This window comes from Lonchura striata, chromosome 5 (genome assembly GCF_046129695.1).
Source record: "Lonchura striata isolate bLonStr1 chromosome 5, bLonStr1.mat, whole genome shotgun sequence".
In the NCBI taxonomy this organism is placed as follows: domain Eukaryota; kingdom Metazoa; phylum Chordata; class Aves; order Passeriformes; family Estrildidae; genus Lonchura; species Lonchura striata.
Window position 1 is genome coordinate 11,974,422 of NC_134607.1, and position 13,236 is coordinate 11,987,657.

The 13,236-nt window shown below is 45.0% G+C and overlaps 1 protein-coding gene across 3 annotated transcripts in view; it reads right to left on the reverse strand.

Annotated features, from left to right (window-relative positions):
- Nucleotides 1-638: 638 nt before the first annotated feature.
- Nucleotides 639-13,236, reverse strand: part of NINJ2 (ninjurin 2) — a 44,328-nt gene continuing 31,730 nt past the window's right edge. For 2 of the 3 annotated variants that reach the window (XM_021535067.3, XM_077783286.1), the window contains 3 exons: nt 4,048-4,279; nt 2,545-2,739; nt 639-1,664 (listed from right to left, as the gene is read on the reverse strand). In XM_021535067.3, coding sequence (XP_021390742.1) covers nt 2,576-2,739; nt 4,048-4,279 — 396 coding nt within the window. In that variant the 3' untranslated portion in view covers nt 639-1,664; nt 2,545-2,575. The remainder of the gene's footprint in view (nt 1,665-2,544; nt 2,740-4,047; nt 4,280-13,236) is intronic. The other variant, XM_077783287.1, reaches the window with a different exon arrangement.

Consider the following 13,236-nt stretch of genomic DNA (forward strand, 5'->3'; position numbering starts at 1 on the left):
CAGCCCTTGGCTTGTGGTTTTGCTGTGCCTACAACTCATTCTGCCACTCTAGAAAGGAGCATTTTTCTAAAGGAGGCAGGATAACAGGCTTCCCAGAAATGTCCTCCCCTCCCTGCTGCTAGTCAAAGCAAAGACTGAGGACCAAGTTAAGCAGCAAACTCGGAGTCACCCCAAACTTGTCATCCCCAAGAAAAAGTGGAGGACAAGTCTCTGCCTGCTTCACCAAACAGATCTCACACTGTGTTCAGCTTTACCACTTCAGGTTCTGGTAAATACATAACTAGTATTTTCCACCCTACCCTTATTGTGCAACTTTCCTTTTCCCTCCAAAAAGTCGCTGTCAAGTTTCAGGTGCTAAGCTGCTACTGGCTGGTGGCCTTACTCACCAGTTTGTGGGCAAGATCATTCACATCCTCTCAGAAAAAGCACCACGTGTGACTGACACAGATTTGGTTTTGTAAAGACAAATACAGATGAAATGACAAATACAAATAAAATCTGTCTGCATCTGTTTCTAAGTGTCAGACACACCCGGTAGCTGCTGAAGACTGATGTGAGGATGCTTTCATGGCATTTCTTTCTCAGGGGTGGCAAGGATATATTAAATGAGAAGTCCATATTAAACTCTGATTCTGCAGTACGATGGAAAAATCATTTAATAATCAAAAGAGCATGTAACTATTTAAATAGACTTACATAAGGCTATTAAAATATAATTTTTTAGCATGATTATAGACTTAAAAAAATTAGGACTGAAAATTTTTTACTCTTTCATAAAAATCTTGAAACTCATTAATTCAAAGGGTCTTTGTCTTAAGGAAACAATTTTTTCTAATACAAGAGAATTATTAGAGCTGTCATTATAAACCAAATACATTTTAAAACATATTAATGATAAGAATAAGTTCATAATGCTGATTTTTAAAATAAAGTCATAAACTATTCAACTGAATTTTTCATTTCAGCAATAAGCTTAGTCTGTGTCCTTATGTATAATGTTTCTTTATTTTCTATTAAGTATTCTCAGGCTATTCTGATATCATTCCTGATAGGTCGCTGATGATGACATCAGATCACAATAATTATTTTCTTGTTAATCCTTGTTAATATCCAGTGCTGGAAATATCTGATTGTTTTCTTAACTATGTCACATTTAATTTTAAACTACTAGGAAAACATTTGAACTGGTTCTAGCTATTGTAATGTACACACCATTCTATTTTCCTAGGAAAATTTCTTTTTTAGTTTGAGAAATCCATTCCAATATTTGGGAGGTAAACTATTAGATAGAATTGCTTTAAGAGCTTCAACTTATGTTTGAGACAAAAAAAAAGTGGGACTTATTTAGCCTACAAAGTAAATAATTCAGTCTTCTCTACCAAATGAGCCAATATTGAGTATGTGAAGCAGGCAGCTAAAATAAGAAAAGAACTGCACTTTCAAAATGTATACCTGCTGCTCTTCCTGCAGTTTCCTCTTGCAAAGTTTGTTCTAGCTTGGAAAGGCAATGCTCCTACCCCTCAGAACTGCAAAAGCATTACAGCAAGGGGCCAATATGCTATGACACACACAGAGTTTTGAAGTTTAACCCAGTTTTCTGGATTCATCCATGGGCTCCAGCTGAGGTCAGTGGAAACACGGAGGAGAGCTGCACTGCTCAGATCCTGCAGGGAAGACAAGAAATGCTGGTGAGGTCACCTCAGACTCCTCTGTGTGCATGGCCAGAGAGGAGCAGTCGCAGCTGCTGCTCGACACCACAACTGCCCCTATGTATGTGGGGTGCTGCTCTTCAGCAATTGCCCCTCTCTGCATCCCAAACCATCAATGTTTCCATAGAGGCTTTGGCCTTTGCATCACTCCTCACCATAGCATGTGTCTGTTGAGCTTTCTTGTTGGCTGTTGCCCTGGTATGTTGTATTTAAACTCTGTTTACCGGAGTAAACCATTTTACAGGTCATGTAAACAAGATATATTAATTTTGCTTCTTAAGCTAACATGCTTTTGATTTAAGAATGTGTCATTCCTTGGCTGACGTGACATGGAAACCCAGCCATTTGGATGAACTCTTATTTACAGGGCTTCCTTGAAAATGAACATTAGGTGCTTAAAATAGTCCCTTGCCAAACTACAGTGGCTGTTGTAAAGAGCTCTTCCTCCCCTGCCTTGCCTAGCACATTCTTTTTGTTCTGCTCAGATAGTGCTGCTGTCTTGGGATTCCTCCCAGAACACACCTAGTTTTCTTCCCCAGTGTTAGCTCCCATCCACAACTGCTATTTGTATCTAGCGTGAGCTCTGCAGCCTTCCAAAAACCACTTGCTGCTGATAAATCCCAGCAGTTGTGATGTTTGGTGTTCTTGCTTTAGAGACCCAAGTGAGGAGAGCTCCTCCTCTGAGAGAATTTGTCCAATGGCCACAGGTTTTTGTGGGATAGCAACGTGCCTCTGGAAGGCTTTGTTAATTTGTGCAGCTTTGCCTTTACCACCTTGCAGTGATGTTTTCTGAGACTGAGAGCCCTCCCAGGGGCTGACAGTGATGGGAACTCACCCTTTCTTACCAGAGTCCATTGCCCCATGAATCAATAAGGTCCAAAATTCCTGGCAGGGTAGAGGCCAGTCTTCTGCACCCCAAAGGCTGTGATGAAGATGTTGAGGATGACTGTGATGAAGATGAGAGCTGTAGCAGTGTTGTTGAGTATATTCAGGCGGGGTTGCTTTGCAATATCATTCAGGTTCAAACGAGCTGTGCAATACAATGCAAGAGGAAAAAGGAGTTTGCAAACTGACTCCAAGTCTGCCAGTTCCTGCAAGCATCCCCTGCCTGGTAAATGTTCATGGTGCTCCTGAGTACTGAGGCCACAAAGCAGAGGGAGTAGTCACAGGAATGCTACAGGAGCCACAGGTTGCTCTAGGATGACACAGAAGGCTGGAGCCGAGAAAAAAAAATCGTCTTGTGTTGATTTTTGGACAAAATTCTTCATTTTGCCATGGAGGTGCCGTGGCCCTGCAAGAGGTCAACCCTAAACAGGCAAGTTACTGTTGCACACTAGCCAGACACATGCCATGGTCCCCCCAGCACTGCCTGGCCTTGGGACATGGTGAGGGCAGGCTGTGGGACATGGGAGACAAGGGCAACAATGCTCTGCTTGCACTGGGAAGCCTGGGAAGTTCCTCCCTCACACCCAGACATCACCTATGTGGTGACACAGCTGTCAGGCCTGGGTACATGAAAGGGGCCAGTCCTGGCTGATGGACATCAGTGCCTTCAGACACAGCAATACGCTGGTTACCAGGGCTGTCTGGCCAGTGAGCCTTGCAAACAGCAGCAATGTTGTGGTCCCTTCCCCTCTCTCCTCCCAGCCGACTCCAGCCATCATAGCTGCCACCAGGAAAAACTGTGGTGTGTATGACAGGGGAAGAAAAATGTCACAGATTTTCCAAAGCCTCCAATCCTCTGTCCCCCATAAAAACCCATGTAGGATATTCAGGAGAAGGCAGAATTTTGCAGGTTTTTAATTCTGGGAATCTGTTGGAGACTGAAATACAGCTACTCCTGTATCAGATGGAGCACTGGGCAAGCACCAGCAAACTAATGCTGGTATTAATGTACTGTTTGTAGGCCCCTAGGAAAACTGTGGGATTAGTTAAATGTGAGGTAAATTTGGGGAATACCTCTGCCAAAATTAAGTCCCAGATGAAGTAAGATATAAAAGACAACTAAAATGTGGCGTCTGCAAGAGCTGCATGAAGGAGCACGGAGCAGTAGGGGCAGCCAGAGGCCCGTCTTGGCCAAATCCCCACTCTTTCACTGGGACAGGGGATCAGGCAGTGGGAAAGAGAAGGAAGAGTTTTGTTTAGAGATGTGCAAATGAGAAACAACCCACCCACCATTTTGAGTGACACTGACGGCCCTATCACCCACATCCAGCCCCGGAGGGAGACAGAGGGGAATGATCTGGGGGAAGAAGCTTCTCCCTTCTATCCCCACACGAGCCCACCTACAGGGTACCCTGCCCCTGCAAGGGTGCACATGCCTTGGTGGCCACCTTACCAGTGATGATAAGGAGAATCCCAATCATGACCTGGAAGAAGAGGGAGATGCTGATGAGCACGATGAGGGTGGCATAGTACTGGAAGGACGTCCCCTGCTCCAGCACAGCTTTGAGCTGTGTGACGTTGGCCATGAACAGCGCCACGTCCAGCATGCTCTCTGCCACGCTCTTCTTGGTTGCATAGTGGTTGATGTTCATCGGCCCGTTGATCCGAAGGTGAGGATTCATGCCCTGGGGAGACAGGAGGAATCATATCAGCATTGCTAAACCAACAGACACGTCTGCTGTCTTCTCCCTGGGGTTTATCTAGAAAGCCTGGGAAAGAGTCAAAGTTGCATGTTTTAGAAGTGTTGAGAGCACCCAGTTTCCCCTCACAGTTGCCTCTTGGTATTAATAGGCACAGATACTTGCTGTGATCAAGAGCTCAGCAAGGTTTTAAAAAAAAAAAACAAAACAACAAAAAACCCAGGTATTTTTTGTGGAAAACAAGCTTATCCAGAGTTACAATAATGTAGATTATCCAAAAGCCAGGGATTTTGCAAGCTATATTAAATTCTCTTCCTTCAGGACATAGACGAGACTCAAACTTACAGGGGATTAGAGACAGATCTTCTCTTTGGTTTGGGTGTTGTGTTTAATATCATTACCAATGACCTGGATGAGAGGACGGAGTGCACCCTCAGTTTGCAGGCAACACCAAGCTGGGTGGGAGTGTTGACCTGCTGGAGAGTAGAAAGGCTCTGTAGAGGGGTCTGCAGGGGCTGGACCAAGGGACTGAGGCCAACTGTGTGAGGTTGAGCAAGATGACGAGCTGGGTCCTGCACCTGCGTCACAACAACTCAATGAAGTGCTACACACTTGGGAAAGAGGGGCTGGAAGGCTGCCTGGCAGAAAAGGACTGGGTATGACTGAATATGCGCCATCAGTGTGCCTGGGTGGCCAAGAAGGCCAATGACATCCTGGCCTGTATCAGAAACAGTGTGGCCAGCAGGACCAGGGAAGGGATCATCCCTCTGTACTGGGCATTGGTGAGGCTGCACCTCAAATGCTGGGTTCACTTTTTGTCCCTTCACAAACCAAAAAGGACATAGGGGCGCTGGAGCAAGTCCAGAGATGATGGGCAATGGTGCTGGTGAAGGGTCTGCAGAGTAAGTCATATGAGGAACAGCTGAGGGAGCTGGGGGTGTTCAGCTTGGAGAAGAAAAGGCTCAGAAGGGACCTTATTGCTCTCTACACAATCTGTGACCTTGGGTCTCTTTGAGCAGCCCTGGGTAAATAGTGGCTTTCTTTGATTTGAAAAGCAGCAACAAAGCCAGTGATCCTGGGAGAGCAGTGTGTGTGGGGTGTGTCTGATGCTGAAATTGGGGTGAATTTTGGAAAGGGGTTGTGGCCCCAGTCTAGTGGTCACCCTGATGTGACAAAGACATGTATGACTGTGAGCAGGAAAGGCTGTGTCTGTTTTGAACTATTGGTGAACTGTGATCCCTAACAAGGAGCTAGCTTGGGGTAGGAAAGGCTTTTGGTTTGGTTGGGGTTTTTTTAATATGATAGCTCAAAGCATTTAGTTCTTACAGTTTCCGACAGTGACATTTCTGTGGTTACGCAGCTCCTTTGCAAAGCCTATGTTTCTTGCTCTGGAAGGTAGAAGGTGAGAGATACTGGAAAGAAGTAGAAGTCTAAAGAACTGGTTAAAACTCCAAGGCTGTGTGTACGTGTTTGAGACTTAAATATTACAGTGTGGTGTCAGGGGCAGAATACAGGCATCTTGAGGAAATGAGGCCAGCAAAAGGTCATGTTCTGTGAATGCATTTTAAAAACCTATCTTGAGGGACTGCTCCCCCCTTAGATGACTTTAAAACATGTGATTCTATTGGAACAGAAAGAAACTAATACCAAATTGTGCAAGGTTGGTGATTTGATCCATCTCATGTGCTGTTTTTCTTATTCCTGAAGAATCAGCCCCCCTCCTTGCAGCATCACAAGGCTGTGCATTGATAGTTTATCTCTGTGTAATGATGAGTTAAGGGTTTGAGAACAAGGGCGCTGTACAAACAGGGCAGAGCTGCTGTTAAATGAGTGACTGGTACCAGGAGGCTGAGACATCTGTTTCTGGCTGCTTACGTGGGGAAAAATAAAGCAAGTCAGGAGCTTTTGTTTAATAAAAGCACATTCTTCTTTTGAGCTGCCTTTATGCTCCTTTACCTGGAGTGCGAAATGGGGCAGAGTTGCACCGTCCTGAGCTCTGTGTCCCAGATGATCAGGCAGTGAAAACAGACAGCTTTGACATGGACTTTTCTCACATGGATGAGTGTGACAGCATGTTCCCATCTGGGACATGAAAACACAGGCAGGTGGTGCTCTCCTATGTGGAGCAACTGGAACTGGAAAACCTTCACAATGGAAAAGTTGTGACTCCAGATTCCAAAGTTCTGTCAGTCCAGGCAGATCCAGGAGGATGTCCAAAATGATAATGGATGATGGAAGTTGGACACTAAACTTGAATCTGGGTAGCTGAAGATTTGTGATGGGCAGCCCCCAAACACCCACCTGGCTACAGCCTCCTCTCAGGCGTTGTAGAGTGCTTTAAGGTCCCTCCTGAGCCTCCTCTTCTCCAGGGTGAGCAGCCCTAGCTCCCTCAGCCACTCCTCATCAGATTGGTGCTCTAGTCCCTTCACCAGTTTCATGGCCCTTCTCTTGAAACACTCCAGCACATGGCACATGACTTCTTATGATGCAAGGAAAAGTTACAGAGATCCAGGTTTTTTATGGATTTGGCCCTCAGTGTTCCACCTAGTCCATCAGCTAAGAATGGATGCCTGATGTCTCAAATAAGGAGAGGCTTAAAAAACCAGGAGTCTTCAGAGACCTGGCATTTGGATTAATGCTGGAGGAGGGATTTGTTTGGGATGCCGGTGCCATAACTGTCACCCATGAACCACTGTTTGTGGGGTATGAATGCATGGCTGTGACACTTTTCTTGAGCTGCCAGAATGCACACAAAGCTTTCCAAAGACAGTTTCTGCCTTTGCTTTCTTTAAAGTTCAGTCCTATAAACTCCTACAGCTCAGGAGCTGATTCACAAGCAACTTGGGTTTCCCTGTAGGAGGATTACCCAGGCAGCTGTGGGAGGTTATGTGGTATCACTGAGGAGATTCAGTTATTCCCTTCTGGCAAACAGAGCCCTAAGTGGAGTCATTGGACATACCTGAAGGTTCACCAAAGTGATTTATGCCACCAGGCTAGAGCTGGTGACTTTCTAGTCACTTTGAAAGGATTCCCCTTAGGAAAGTGGAGATCATAGTCTTTTATTCTCTGTTATGTATCAAAGAGCTGGATCTGGCAGTCAGACACCAAGCCCATCTTGAAAGCATGATTGCAGAGCCAGCACATCTGCTGGAAACAGCACTTTTGTCCCAAGTGGGGGCTCTATCCCTATTACCCACTTACTAAGAGTAGGGAAATTAGGACCTGAACAATTCCATCCCAATCATAAAACAGTGCTGGATAAACTGGTGTTGGAGTTACTTTCCTGTGTCCTATTTCTGGATGTTTTGTCTTCCCCTGTGAGGCAGCCTCTTTCCCTGCAAGGACCCTGCTGGCTTCAGTCTGACCCCAAGCAAATTCCCTTTCCTTTTTCTCTTATGTAAACATGGCACAGCAATACAGATCCCCTCAGGGCCTGAGTGAGGCACCCATCTATGTTTTCTAAGTCAAAGGCTTAATTCTTACTCAAAAGTGTGCACACACAGATATTTAACTCGCACTTCTATTTTTATTTTTAATTTTTGTAGGAATTCTTATGGAAAGAAGGATTAATATCGCTGAAAAAAAAAAAAAAAAAGGAGTTTTAAAATTTCTTTTTCAACTTTTCCTCTGGTTTTGCTGTAAGGAGCTTTCAGGTCACCAGGCCTGTGAAATCAGACTCCAGTACCAAAAGGTATGCTGAGCTCCACTGCTCACTGAAACTACCTGAAAATTTTCCACTAGAATTAGTTTTCAAGAGTAATTCTTTGGGGTTTTCATGCATTTATTTTTACAAGAAATAGCTACTCTCTTCTGTAAACTTTTGGGGGAGCTTCATCTAAATATTTCTCTCAAAGCTGACAGATTTTAGGTCAAGGGGAGCACAAACCTTTTCTAAATGTCTTGGACAATTTCTACAAAATCTACAGTTTACTTGTCACATTTTTCAGATTAGGAGGAAAAAGAATTAGAGAGCAGATCTAATTGCAAATCTCTGTGTACTTTGTGGGTTTTGTGACCCTATCCCCAGGGGAGAACAGCCTGAAAGAGGCAGTGGGACAGCATGAGGCTCCCCAGCATAAGAATGATAATCTTTATGGAAGCACTCTGTCAGAGGGTGATATCTGAATAGGAACTGTATTATTGGCCATTCCTTCCAAGGGAAATGCTGGAAAATGCCAAAGAAAACAGACACAAATGTAGGCCACGCTCTCAGAGGAGTGAGCACAGAGATAGCCACCACAGGGATCCTGGCCACAAACAGCCAGCCACACACAGCATCAGGCACCAGGGAAAACCCAGGGAATGTTTCCCCAGCATTGGCCAGTCAACAACTTTAGAAGTACTTTGTAAGCATTGGCTGATGGAGGTGAAAGCACACTGACAGTCGCCATCATCTTGCAGAGCAGGAGAGGAACACAGTCCTCTTTCTGTGAGAAGAAAGCAGAGGGATTAAAGCCTGGCCCTCAATCAATGCTTCTGCTTCTAAGGGCACAGTTATTAGCTACTCTCCTTCACCAGGGGAGCTCATTCCCTGCAGCTTCTGACCAATTCACCTGGGATGAAGGGAGCAGATTTTAACATTTCTAGCCTACATGCCCAGGCACAGAGAGCAGCAGCAGCAGGAAGAGTGGTGATGACCTTTCTACTCCCCTGATGGGCTGGGATTCCCTTGCAGAGTTTTGTGTGGCAGCTCATGGGTGAGGAAGCAGGTCTGTGCACAGCCACATGTGTGCAAGAGAAGAGACACCCAAGGAGCACTTTGGTCTGTACTAACTATATTGTGAACTTGGTGAGGCAAAGGCTGTTTTTCTCCAGTTTGGCACAACAGAAAGTATCCTGGCTGCTTTCCATAAACAGAAGTAATAGTAAACCTCATTGTGGATATTGCAGGCAGAAGGAAAACTGAGTGTTCAGGGCCAGTCCCCCCTCCTCAGTCTCTGTGGAGGCTCTTGGCTAGTCCAGTTGTGCTTAGGGATTTTTTCCTTTTAATGTAGCTATCTGTTCTGCTCACCAGGGGTCCTGTTTCGAGCCAAGTGTTGTGTTGCCTTCAGTTCATATTGCATAAATCCCAGAAAATAAATCAGAGGTGCTTTTCTAGGATCTCTCCTCATGTATCAGTCTGGTCCTGATGGAGATCTATCTCTGAGGTGTCCTTACACTTCTGTAACAGATCACTGCTGAGTTTAACAGAGAACCCCTTGACACTAACTGTTCTCCATCCAAAAAGTGGCTTCCAGGAGCTGGGAGCCAGTGCCCCTTTGGAAGTGAAAGCCTAGACAAGTGGCAGGCACAGAATCCATGGACTTGACAAGCACTGTTTGTGTTCTGTGGTCTACCAAACCTGGTCTTTCCATTTGCTTTGTCTGCCTCCTGTGTTTCATCTTGCAGGTAAACCTGCTGAGGTCTCTTGGGCAGAGGTGTCACACAGAGCAGCATTTAGGCCTCTCATCCTTGAGCCAAGAGGTGCCAAATGAGGGCACCTCTGTAGCTCAAGGATGAAGGTGCTGCTGGGTGAGGCTGCCAGTCCGTCTGCATTTTCAGTTCAGCTCCTCCTCTTTTCCTTTATTCTCTCTTTTTCCATTCCTTTCTCACCCTGTGCCTTTTACCTTGTCTATCTTTCAGGCTTTTTCCTGCTACTGAGCTTTTCAGCTTCATCCACCTCCTTCCTGGGTTGCTGTCTCCTGCTCTCCCCACTCCTCTCCCTCTTTGGCACTCTGCACTGCTGTCTGGCAAGTTTCTTGAATCTGTTCACTCTGATGCCATTCAAGGCTTCCTATGCTACAGGGCAACATAAATTATGTATCACTCAAATAGCTGTCTTACCAAATCTATATTAAACTCCCTTGTTAAGTATATTTATGATGTTGAATTGAAGGGATCCAGGAATCGACTGGCAAGCTGCAGGGCTGAGCTGGAATAAAGATAATTTTTCTTTTCCAGTAGCTGGGATGAGGACAAGGTGGGAAGGGTGGTGGCGGTGCTGAAGGAGCCTTCATCCATAGATTAGGAGCAGTTTGTGAGTTTGGGGCTCAAGAATTGAGCCAATTGCTTGGCACCAGCAATCACAATGTGCTGATGCATGATCTCTGATTGTTGAACAGAAGCAATTGGGTGTGTATATGTATGGGGGGGACAGCTCTTTGAATATATGGAATTGGGAGTGCACTCAAAAGGATTAGTGAGAACAATTATTTCCAAAGTCAGGATATAGAAGCTGGAGCCTATTCAAGTCATTAGTGTTTTATCCCAGTGTTTTTGGGGAGGGAAAAAAAAAGGAGCAGGGGAAGACTAAAAACAGCTTTAGAAGAAAAAAATTCAAAGTAGGTTAGCAGAGAAAATGAGTTTATAAAAAATGGAAGAGCAGCTGGGAGGCACAACAGTAACTACTGCATTGTGCTTACAAAGCTAAACACGTTAAGATGAATAAATCCCTAAGCTGGATGGCTTATGGCCCAAAATATTAAGAAAAGCTGGGTCTGATTGCAGGCTGCTGCCAGATCCAAAGAGCAAATGTGTTCATATAAATCATTTTAATTCAAAACATTCATGAAGCAAGGTCCTAAAACTGAACTCCTTCCAAGTCTAAGCGTGTTTGTATCCAATGTTGAGGGGTCAGGTTGATTTCTAAAACTGAGAGAACATAGTAACAGCTGTACTGGATCAGACCAGAGGTCCAGTTCCCTTCTGACTGTGGTTTGTAGCAGATGTTTGAGGAGGGCCAGAGAAAAATTTTAGAATGGGACAAGCATATAGCAATGGTCCCTTGTGACCTGTAACTCTGTATTTAGAACTGCTCCAGCCCTGGCCTGATGTTGCTTTTCATGTAAGGTAGCCCAAGGTCAACTAGTCATTTGCCAGGTGGCTCAGGGCATCCTAGTTGCTCTCCCTGGATTTTAGTTTTTCCTATCTGCGAATTAACACGAATCCTCATATGGGCGATGTGTAGGGTAAGAGAGACGGGCAAGATCTCCTGTAGAAGTGCAGTATGTTCCTGTGTTGTAAGCAAAATCCACCTGGACTGAATTTGCCGTGCAGGGAAGCCCCTGAAGCTGATGAAATCAGTGAGGTGATTTTCTCATTGCCAGGGTGGTTTACATCTTGCAGCATTTCCCAGGTAAACCTCACTCCAAGGCACCGGAGCTCAGGTTTATTGGCACATTTTGAGCTTTCCATGCCCCTGGCCACCCTTTGAGTGCTCCCCACAGAAAGGAAGCTGTGTGAATCCAGGTAGAAAGAGGGAAGAACATGACTGAGGGTTTTGACAGAGCTGATGGCACTGCATCCATGAGCCGTGGGACTCAGGGGTTCTGGCCTCTCACATGCTCGTGCCACACACACCACAGGCCATGGACACCTGCCACAGGGAGCTGCCTCATCTCCTTCTTAAGCATTCTCAAATGGGGACTAAGAGAGAGCTCATCCATGCAAGACAGCTCTTGAACATGTAAGTGGTAGCTCTGAAAGGGTCTGGCAGTCCGGTGGGAAACCTTTAGAGGGTCAGAGTTAAAAAGCAATGGAAATCACTCAGTAAAATGCCTTAGAGGCCTCAAGGTGTTCCCTTTGAAGCAGCTGAGGTTGAGCTTCTGTCCCTCTGAGCCTGTAAGCAGGTTAAGTGGTCAGTACCATGGCTCTTCACTCCTCTCAGCTCTCAGGGAGAATTGCCACCGTAGTTCAGGTCAAGAAGGAGTTGCCACAGTTGCAGAGGCAGGGAATGTGTCCCACAAGGAGGGGATGCTTCTATTTTCAGAATCAAGTGGCACCCAGACTCCTCATCACATCATGGGTGTCCTCTTATGACAGGCAGAACACTTGCTTAAGAGCAAGGCAGCCTGCCACAGAAGTAACACAGAATCTGATCCAGTTTTCTGACAGATGCAGCATTACCTCCCTTCCTTCAGACTGCAGCTTCCTGAGACCTTGCTCACTGTTGGAACCAAAAATCCCCCCTCTCTGCCTCTTCCTTTCCAATTTTCCTCTTTCATTGGCACATTCAGTGTCTTGTTTGTGGGAACAGACATTGTTTTGGCGGTGATTGTGCACAGGAAATGTTCAGGTTTGTCTGCAGTCTTGCTGCTTTTAACTGAAGTTACATGAGTTTGAACCAACAGGAAAATCTAGATGAGGTTTTGTGCCAGAACCTGTATTTTTGGCCATATGAGAAAGAAACATGAAGCAGACAAAACCTTGAGATGGAATTGCCTCACATCAAAATGCACACACAAAAAAAGAAGAAGGCTTCTAGTTTGTAAAACGGATGTGAGAATAGACTATTAAGCTTTTAAAAAAGTGTGGGGAGGAATTGTTTAAGTAGATAAATGGTTGGATGAAGAATATTAACTGTTAACTGGGTGACCAAGGGAGCCCTTCTTATGTTCAGAGCAAAAGAAAAATGCAACACAACATGCACTCAAACCCTTGGATACAGAAGGAAAATCTGAAATTAGTGGATCCAGTGCTGTGTTCCTTTATAAGGGTTTAATAATTTTAACCCTTAGGATATTAGGATAGGATACAATATTAGGATACAGTACAGTAAAGCTCATGGGGGAGGTTTAAGGGGGTTATAGAATGGAAGGTTTTCCCTGGTAACTAAAAATACTAAGTTTGGCTTCCCATTGTCTTCCTGGAGTCCTTTCAAGGGTGGGGTCATTCTGCTGTTTGTGTTTATAGCTTGCTATATTGACAGGATTCGTAGGATGAGATTGTTTATGCTTTTTCTTCTCATCCTCCAACTTGATGGTGCTGTGAGAGTTAGGCATGCTAAGTTCAGGGCAGTGATTTAATGGGTTATAAAAATGTTCATTGGTATATCAGTACTTTAAGCATAAATTGTGAGTTACTGTTGGGCAGAGATTGGAAGTGAAACAGCTGGTGGGAAGTGATATCTCCCAGTTTGGAAAAATGGTACTGGGACTTCCTTGTTTGACATCCACTGAGTTCAG